Source organism: Procambarus clarkii, chromosome 27, assembly GCF_040958095.1.
Source record: "Procambarus clarkii isolate CNS0578487 chromosome 27, FALCON_Pclarkii_2.0, whole genome shotgun sequence".
Classification (NCBI taxonomy): Eukaryota; Metazoa; Arthropoda; class Malacostraca; order Decapoda; family Cambaridae; genus Procambarus; species Procambarus clarkii.
In genome coordinates this window covers 21,244,619-21,254,985 of record NC_091176.1, presented here as the reverse complement: position 1 = coordinate 21,254,985, position 10,367 = coordinate 21,244,619, and the positions used below count along the sequence as shown (strand labels likewise).

At 43.2% G+C, this 10,367-nt stretch overlaps 2 protein-coding genes across 2 annotated transcripts; both read right to left on the bottom strand.

Moving 5' to 3' along the window:
* Positions 1-817: 817 nt before the first annotated feature.
* On the bottom strand, positions 818-2,276 carry LOC123762599 (uncharacterized). The gene is made up of 5 exons (XM_045749202.2): positions 2,132-2,276; positions 1,638-1,974; positions 1,353-1,524; positions 1,147-1,252; positions 818-1,045 (listed from the first exon to the last, which is right to left on the bottom strand). The coding sequence occupies exons 1-5, from the start codon at positions 2,254-2,256 to the stop codon at positions 904-906; spliced, it is 882 nt and encodes a 293-aa protein (XP_045605158.2). The 5' UTR covers positions 2,257-2,276; the 3' UTR covers positions 818-903.
* A 605-nt stretch (positions 2,277-2,881) lies between these two features.
* LOC123762600 (pulmonary surfactant-associated protein D) lies at positions 2,882-8,155 on the bottom strand. The gene is made up of 5 exons (XM_045749204.2): positions 8,040-8,155; positions 5,385-5,744; positions 5,024-5,198; positions 4,629-4,740; positions 2,882-4,215 (listed from the first exon to the last, which is right to left on the bottom strand). Exons 2-5 carry the CDS (start codon positions 5,742-5,744, stop codon positions 4,047-4,049), a joined length of 816 nt encoding a protein of 271 aa, XP_045605160.2. The 5' UTR covers positions 8,040-8,155; the 3' UTR covers positions 2,882-4,046.
* Positions 8,156-10,367: the final 2,212 nt, after the last annotated feature.

Genomic DNA, 10,367 nt, shown 5'->3' with positions numbered 1-10,367 from the left:
TTTTCTTGAAAAAACTGCACCATCTGTTGCATGCAAGATCCACACACATGCTATACTAAATGTTACAATGTCATTTTATTGATAACTTATAATTGTGTTAATTTTGATTAAATATTTGTGCGAATTGCGTCGTGTTTACCATGCCGTTCATTTTGCGAGTAGTTTATTTTCAAATTTCATTTTGTAACTTCTTATATTTCAGTGATGGGAACATCAGATCACTTTCTCAGTTTTATGACGAGAACCTCAGACCATTTGAGGAGGCATCGGACGAGGAAGTGGGGGGATGACGAGGGGATTGAAGTGAGATGGTGGGGAGGACGAGAAGACAAGGGAGGGGTGTAATGGTGGGGAAGGATGGGATTGGAGAGTTTGGGATGGTGGGGGACGAGGGAATGGAGGGGAGGATGAGGGGACGGTGAAGTGGGGGGGGGGGGGGGGGAAATGGTTGGGTGGCCGAGGAGACGGGCGAGTGGGGGAGGGGGAAAATGGCGAGAACGACTGGGAACGTTGCCGTGGCTTGGCAACGGACATGCGTTGCCGAGCCACAGCAACGAATGGCCGGGTACTGCTAGTACATAGTTTTTTTTTCCAGCTATCGTTTTAGCCACCACTCAGATTAGGCGTCACAACGGAATTGCTATTCACTTAACGTGCAGAAGTTACGAATTCTTGTACTATAGCACGAAAGTACTTTTGTAGCGTGTGTTTGCACGTCCAGTGTCTAATTCCGATATATGCTAGTTTGTATTTTAAGAGTGGCCACGACAGACAATAGATTTAAATTCCGTGCAAGTCATTACGAATATTAGACAAATGTACATATGAACTTTATTTCATAGAAGCGTTACAGATCTTTGGCCGTAGTTAATGATACTAGTCCAAGACGAGGGAAGACTACCATCACACGGCGGCCTCACAGATGACCGGCTTCACGTGGTGACAAGCTATGTCATGCCACTTTATGCCGTCGTTGTACACATTTTTGAGAACACCGAGACAGTCTTCGTTGCCCTCACGGTTGTCCGGCTGTGGCTGGCCGCGCCTGGGAAGGAAACCAACAGATTAACTTTGTGGTTAATGTTGGGAAAAGGGGAGGGGGGGGTAGAAATAAGCGTTACAATAAACACTATCATAAATACAGACCCGCCAGTAGGAGACCAGTTTGCGTAGATAAAAGCAGAACCTGACAACCATTGCCAAGAGCTTGAACCCCGTTTGTTGCCCGAAGTCCAAATGAACTGGATCTGATCTGATGAGTAAAGTTTAATGAAGCATTAGTCTATGAACCAAACCATTCAACAAATTAACAAAGTATAATTGTTTAAGGGGGCGGAAACTACAGTTCTTACGCTTGGCGATAATATCTGTAATAAAGTCGTCCTCATCTTTGTCTTCTATGCTAACCGGCTGGAAATCCCTACGAAGATTTTGACAATAGGTTGCCGCTTCTGCCCAGTTTAGCATTTTAGGTCCAGTGCACCAGGACAGGTGATAGGCGCTGTTCCTCCGGGCATGGTGGATCTGAAGCAGTGGAGGGGAAAAGCTTCAACAAAAAGTTACAGGAAGAGGTGAAGCACCAAACTGATTACTAGTACAAGATCTTTTACAAATTTATCAAAGATCGGCAAACTTACTAGGCCTCCCGTCATGGGAGTGCAGAGTGGAGTAACCACAGGTGTTGGCAGCGGAAGGGGACGGGGCAAGGCAGACCCAAGGACAGGGGGTGATACAGATAGTCTTACAGGGGAAGGGGCCGTCAGAATTGGTAGAAGCGGAGAAGACGGTGGAGAAAAACCTGGCTGGGACAATCTTGTTTGTGCACCTTGAGAGATTACTGGAAGCAACAGTGGTGACTCCGTTCCTGTCGAGGTTTGGTTAGTTGGGAACAAAACGAAGAGGCCATCCGGCGAAATAAAGTGATCGCCAAGCACGCCACACGTACACAACACCACAAAGAACGGCTGTATCATCCTAAGTGATGAGATTTCACACGTTACGAAAAAAAATAATATAAACCTTGTTAATTTGAATAGCTTTAAATGCACAACCCCAACTAACACTGAACACGTTATCAACACTGGGCAAAAAACGGGAAAATATTACCAACACGCTCATAAACCCACGTTACCTGATGGTAGTATAGCTCTCTGAAAAACGACGCACACTGAAGACGTATGTCCAGAATGCTCCTTTTATTACAAAAGCTCGACAAAAGACAGGTGCTGATTGGACGATTTTCACTCGATAAGACATCCCATTGGTTTAGCTTGGGAGGTCCTCAATTGACGACTCAGTGGTCATTACAAATGGCCAACAGCCACTTGTTAGAGGACCAATTAAGCAATATTAGCCTCTAATGAACCACTAACGAGCGTCATTTTGATTAGTTGAAATATTTTCTTCCCAAGCCTGAGGCAAATAACACTGATAACGTTAAAATATGTTTTAATTCAGCCTTAGACACTCAAACATTACACGAACAATTTCCCTAACGATTGATAAGCGCACCAGTGTTGACAGCAATACTTGATATATTATGTAAAACAACTAAACTAACTGCAGCTTCAATATGCATAAAAATAAATTACATAAAACATCTTTTTGTAATTAAAAGTACTGTTTTTATTGCATAAAATGAAAGTAACTTCATATTACCATGGATCTATGGCATCTGCTGATTTCTACACGAACAAAGGTTGATAATTGTATGCCTTTGTCACAGCAATTCGAAGGCTACACACAGAGGTGTACCCCACATCTTGGGGTATACCTTTGTTCTCGACAAATAATTACCTTCACAATTAATAACAAATTCGATAATCAGCAACATATTAAGCATGATTTTAATACAAAAATTTTAATTGGGATACAAATACAATTTATGAAGAATAAATTTTATTTCAATTAACTTTCACACTAAGTAGTTAGGAGTTAAATAAACAGAGACAGAGAGAGAGATAATGCCACTTTTCGATCCTGTATCACAATCCTGAAAGCTTTTCGAAATGTCTTAATAATATTCAGACTTATATCGGCGTTCGTTGTCCCTATAACCATCCTGTGGGAGTCGTGGGCCCCATACCCTTCTCGTTGGAGTCGTGGGCCCCATACTCATCTCGTGGGGGGTCGTGGGCCCCATACTCATCTCGTGGGCAGGAGTAGGAAAGGTTACTGAGGCACATATTGCGTACAGGAACTGAACCCCAAAAATTTACTTAGCTGAGTAAGTAAAAATCTTTAATAAGCTAGTTGCACAGCTTAAAGTATATAATAGTTTTTTTTTATAGTACTAGTGGTTGAAAAATAGGCCCACAACAGTTTTAAACTTATGAGTGAAATGTTCAAAATATGGACTGCTGTATTTACAAAAAATAACCCGTGTTTTGCACCATTCCATTTATAGAGGCCTGAGCTAGAAGGCAACAAACAAAAACAAATTTTGCACAGCTGTGTACTAAATTAAGACTAATATTGAGTATGTTAGGGCAAGGATGGCCTGTTTACCTGTAGGACACGATGGATAACGATTGTAGCTAGGCTGCCATATATATTTAAAATAGTACAAAAACATTGACTTTTTTTTTGTTTTTACAACAATGCATATTCTGTACAATCTATCCCTACTAGCTATTTATTTCTCGAAAAACTGGCTGCTCATCTTTTTCTAGCATCGAACAGTATAATATCCCATCATAACGTTTTCTATATGTATACAGCATCAATGAGAGAGAACGGCATTTGAAGGAATGTCCGTTTTCTGTTTTGAAGGGTTACATACAATTTTAAGCTAACTTGAACGTTAATTTTCTTTGTAACTTGAGGCACTCACGTGGTAATTAGTGTGGAAGTGTATTGGAAGTAAAATTTGATCATAATTGCTACAACATAAATACTTCCATGGTAAAACATTACACCTTAACTGCTAGTGTCAGTGATCTGCATTTAAGTGAATAAACACTAGTCGGAAAATTATAATTCTTAATGGACAGATCGCTAAATTATAGGGAATTTGTCAATCAAATAAGTTATACCGCTCGACAGGTCTATCCAACATAGCTTTGGACATTGGTATACTCGCAGATGGTAGGCTTGACATGGTGGCAACCCACGTCGTGCCAGGTGATGCCGTCGTTGGGGTAGAACCGGTTGAGCACTGAGAGGCATTGTTCATTGTTGTCTTCCTGGTTGTCCGGCTGAGGCTTGCCGGGAGTGCTAAGTGATTGATGGAAAGAGAGATAGAGATATTATAATTATTATATTATACTTTTTATATATATATAATTAAAAATTTTATATTACTTTTCATATTATAGTTATTATTATAGTGTACAGAGTGGCTCTGAAGTTACTTTTCCGGTATGTATAAATTATATATATATATATATATATATATATATATATATATATATATATATATATATATATATATATATATATATATATATATATATATATATATATATATACGAATTTCTGTAGCCAGCGGCGGCTAGTTATCGGGCACCCAATAAACATCATAGGAGCGGTAACGCAAAGGGATTACAGAGGGAACAAAAAGTCTGAATATTAAGTTAAAATATAGATTTATCAGGGACAATGAGTGCTAAACATTGGCTACTACTTACAATCCGGTGAGAGCCCAGTTATTGTAGGTGAGGGGCTGACCTGTGGCCCACTTCCAGCCTTTGGGACCGCCGCCCAGACGGTTCCCGCTCGTCCAGATGTATGGTAGACCGTCTGTAACAACCACCAATATATCTTAGTTTCATACCATATGGGAGGAAGTAAATAAGTATTGTGAAGCGCTAAGCCAGCATGGCTGCATGTTGCTCTCGATGCGTGTGGATGTCCCGAGATTACAACCAGTAATATAACCTTTGTCCGGCTATGCAATTCCCGGATTGCTGCTTACGTTATCATACAAATCTCCAATTGGGAAGATCTCCAAATGTACAATTTGCCATTATAAACAAGCATTCTTCCATCACTCTCAAAATCCTCAACCAACGTTAATACTCACGCTTGTCAATGATGGAAGAGATGAACTGGTTCTCAGTCGGGGTCTCTATGCTCACACTACTCCACCCAGGACCCAGTTTCTTACAGTAATTTTTGGCCTGCTCCCACACGTACTTCTGCCCCCCGTCAGCGCACCAGGAGAAATGATAGTTGCTTCCACTCACAGATACGTGAACCTGAACGAATTGACAACTTAATGAAATACAGATTGAAATGAATCCACCTTTTAGGTATGCGCATTCAAGTATAATTTTATTTATAATTTAGCAAATAGAAATACAATTCTGATTTTCATTTATATATTGGAGAGGACAGTGAAATCAAATGATCGAGGAAGTTGTACCAAGTAGAAAAATACTTGCCAGGGGACTGATGTATGCAGGACAGAACTGAGTTGAGAGAGGCCGTTCCTGGACCTGGCCTCCGCCAACAGCACCTCCAAATCCACCAATTATTCCAGCACCACCGATCCCTCCTGCATTGCCAAATCCACCAACCCCTCCCGGCTTCCCATGTACAGACCCGGCAACAGAGCTGGGGAACTTTATCGGTCCGCCGCCGCCGACGCCGCCGCCACCAGGTCTCCCGGGGAAAATACCGGGTCTTCCAGGGAAGTTATTGTGCCTCTGTGGGAAGCCGCCGCCTCCTCCGTAGCTACCGTAAGGGAGCTGACACTGAGACACCCCCACCACCACACTCAGCACAGCCAACACACCCTTCATCTGCCGACAAAAACATAAAAAATTAGTTAAAGCACGCAATTAGTATCAATAAATCTATTAAACAGACTTTAAATTTAGATGAACGAATGGGAACAGATTCATATATTTATTGATAGAGAGGAAATAACAAAATGGTAAATAAAATATGAATGGTATTTTAGCCATGCTTAAAATTTATTAAAATATCCTCATTTAAGGGTTAAATCAGTAGTGATAATACTAACTTGACTTATAGCCAAATACTGAAGCACACACACACACACAAACACCAGGGGCCTCGTAGCCTGGTGGATAGCGCGCAGGACTCGTAATTCTGTGGCACGGGTTCGATTCCCGCACCAGGCAAAAACAAATGGGCAAAGTTTCTTTCCCCCTGAATGCCCCCTGTTATCTAGCAGTAAATCAGTACCTGGGAGTTGGTCAGCTGTCACGGGCTGCTTCCTGGGGTGTGTGCGGTGTGAAAAAAAGTAGTTAGTAAACAGTTGAGAGGCGGGCCGAAAGAGCAAAGCTCAACCCCTGCAAACACAACTAGGTGAATACACACACACAGTTTTTATGTGTGAAAAACACTTTTGTGAAAGAAACCCAGTTTGAATTCCTTTCACCGTGATTCACTTGTTTACCTAGCAGTAAATAGGTACCTGGGGGATGTGAGTGTGTGCGTTAGAGAGAAATATATTTAGTAGACATATCTTGAGGTTATCTTGAGATGATTTCGGGACTTTAGTGTCCCCGCGGCCCGGTCCTCGACCAGGCCTCCACCCCCAGGAAGCAGCCCGTGACAACTGACTAACACCCAGGTACCTTTTTTACTGCTAGGTAACAGGGGCATAGGGTGAAAGAAACTCTGCCCATTGTTTCTCGTTGGCGCCCGGGATCGAACCCTGGACCACAGGATCACATGTCCAGCGTGCTGTCCGCTCGGCCAACCGGCTCCCTAATAATAGAGTTTACTAAATAGATAGATCCCCGACATAATAGTCTACTAAATAGATTGGTTGAAAAGCACGGGTCCAAGAGCTAATAGATCGATTTTGAACGCACAAATAGTAAATATACACACAGATATACAAGATCACAGAGGAATTGAAAGGGCATAAAGTCAGTATTTAACACGGATTTGTACACGCACAACGAGACAAAGGTGCTGAGTACTCAGATGAGCCACTGAGACATTGGAAAGAACTTTTTTTAGTGTCAGAGTAGTTAACAGATGGAATGCATTAAGAAGAGATGTGGTGGAGGCTGACTCCATACACAGTTTCAAATGTAGATATGATTGAGCCCAATAGGTTCAGGAGCCTGCATACCAGTTTATTGACAGTTGAGAGGCGGGATCAAAGCGCCGAAGCTCAACCCCCGCAGGCACAAGTAGTGAGCCTGCGGGGGTTGTAAATGTACTCGCCAAATGAGTAAGTACACACACACACGTAAATAATTAAGAAACACAGTAGCAGCTGTAGGTTCCAAAAACACAATGCCGCGTACCATGTTCTAGGTTTAATCTATCCATCACAATTTATGCTACAGAACTGAACCTAAAGAACTTTCTTCTGGAATAAGAAAGCAATGAACACGTTAAATTAGGTGTATAAATGGGCGTAATATACACATTAAACTTGGAATATTAATGGGCTTAATATACGTCTTATTAAGTAGGCTGATGTAGGTAATATACACGTTAAACTAGGTATAGTAATGGGCGTAGTATTCACGTTAAAGTATACATGTTAATGCGTAATATACACATTAAATTACGTATGTGTGTGCGCGTGTAAGTGGGCTCGTCCAGCACAGTGTGTGATCCAACTGACTTACAGCTACAAAGATTGATAAGAACGCTCTCATTGGGTTCTCGCACCAAATGAATACATATCTATACGCTATGAACACAAGCTCATAAAAGTATCATATTTACTAGAAATAAAAGCATCGTCAATATGTGCTTCCAGAATTTTTGGAATTAGACTTTCAGAGGTTAATTGGGCTGGTGTAGGTCGTTATGATATGTAAAATATATAAATACTTGGACCCTCTAATCAGACAGTGAGAACGAGTTGCAGGACGAACGAACGAGCAAGGCAATACGACAATATAGCATTAAGAAGGGCTCAGGATAAGGATTTGGGATGGGTCCGGGTGGGGGAGAGAAAGAGAGAGAGAGAGAGAGAGAGAGAGAGAGAGAGAGAGAGAGAGAGAGAGAGAGGAGAGAGGAGAGAGGAGAGAGGAGAGAGGAGAGAGGAGAGAGGAGAGACACCGACTGACTGACCGACCTTGAAACCGTCCGACACTCACCTTGACTCGTGGGGATGTGATGCCTTCAGCTTAAGCTCACCGGTATATATACTGGACTCTGCGGCACACCTGGCCTCTCAGGAAATCACTGGATTTCCCACTTGTGTTCAGGGGTCAGGTGTTTTTAGAGTTTTGACGGAAACTGTTACTAACCACAGCAGTGTCTTCCACTCCTCGTGAGCTCCGAATCTGCAGTTGGTGCTTTGGATCGTATTTTACGTATCTTTATGTTAAGTATTTTGTGGTATTGCTCCTAAATTGATTCCGTTTGACTGTCCTGTTCAAAACCGCTTTCGCTGTTCGTAATTATGTTACATTTTTCAAGATATTCCACCAATTTAGAAGGCTGTTTACTCTAGGCAAAGTATTACTAAGTACTAAAGTCTGAACTAATAGAACATAGACATAATATATTATGAAAACTAAACCACATACCAGAATATGAGGAGGCGACGACGTTTTCGGTCCGTACTGGACCGAAAACGTCGACATACCAGAAAACGTCCACATACCAGAATATATCAAGTCGATTGTGATAATGGTCTACTTGATAACGGCCCAGAACGGTCCGAAACGTCGTCGTCTCTTCATCTTGTGGTGTGTAGTTTGGTGTTCATATCTTCAGCCACGTTATTGTGATTCATCGACTGCATAATACATTTTCCACTAATCGCGTAAAGCTGGCGAGTACTTCCGCGGTTCACAAAAGAAAATATCGGATCCGATCTCAGGACGGGACAGAGATAATTGAGTACGCTTCTTTTCATCTGATGCCTATGTTCACCTTGCAGTAAATAAGTACCCTGCAATTTTGCATCTGGTGTGGGGCTGCATCCAGAGGAAGGTCATCAGTAATTTTTCACAAGGAGGACCTGCGTTCAGTAATTCCTCCCGTCACTCCCACCCCACGATAACCCTCCCCAACCCCCTGCCACCCCACGACAACCCTCCCCAACCCCCTGCCACCCCACGACAACCTTCCCCAACCCCCTGCCACCCCACGACAACCCTCCTCAACCCCCTGCCATCCCACGACAACCCTCCCCAACTCCCTGCCACCCCACGACAACCCTCCCCAACCCCCTGCCACCCCACGACAACCCTCCCCAACCCCCTGCCACCCCACGACAACCCTCTCCAACCCCCTGCCATCCCACGACACCCCTCCCCAACCCCCTGCCATCCCACGACAACCCTCTCCAACCCCCTGCCATCGACACCATCCACACACCCCCAACCACATCCAAACATCACTTACCACCGAACACCACCCCAGCTACACCCCAGCACCACACAACTACACCAAACACCACCCCAGCACCACACAACTACACTGTACACCACCCCAGCTACACCCCAGCACCACACAACTACACTGTACACCACCCCAGCTACACCCCAGCACCACACACCTACACCGTACACCGCTCCTACAACACACACCTCCCATCCACGCCGTCCTGACTGCGATGTTATCACAACCTGTTCCTCCGTGCTGGAGGCGATCACGTCCCTGCCAGAGACCGTCGACATGTTCACAGGCGAAAAAAAATATATATATTGACGTCATATCAATATTATCATTAATTATCATAAAGGTCAGATTGCTGACCTTTGCTCCACATGACGAATAAACTTCTACCAAGGAATCAAGATAAAACTGTACAAGATTGCATCAAAATAAAATAATATACGAAGACAAAAAAAAAAAGAAAAAATGCAAAGAGAAAATAATATTTGAGCGTATTTTAATAGCAGAGATAAAATATAAAATGTTGGTTCACTAGGAGAGCATGAAAGGGCTGGCCCTTCCTCTAGAAAAGTGTTATGATCGTTTGGGAGTTTATTATTTTCTAGAAGTACTGGGACTAACTTTTTTTGGAGAGCTGAAGCCTCCTCCTGCGTCGTAGGATAGAGCAAGGACGGTGCTGGGGACCTTGTTTGACGAGTCCTGACTACCGCAGTGTCTTGAGGCCTCTGCCAGTGTCTTGATGCCTATGACCGTGTCGTGATGCCTCTGCCAGTGTCTTGATGCCTATGACCGTGTCTTGATGCCACTGGTAAGGTAGTGATGGCTCTGACAGTGTAGTGATGCCTCTGGCAGTTTAGTGATGCCTCTGGCAGTTTAGTGATGCCTCTGGCAGTTTAGTGATGCCTCTGACAGTATAGTGATGCCTCTGACAGTGTAGTGATAATTCCCGTCATAACTGGGGACCTGCTTGTATAGGACTGGCGGATCATATTCTAAGCCAAACCAGTGAGGTAAGGCTATGGAAAGAGAAAACTGCCAGCTCGCTAGCAAGGGTCAGGAGTCTCCTATGTGTGTAC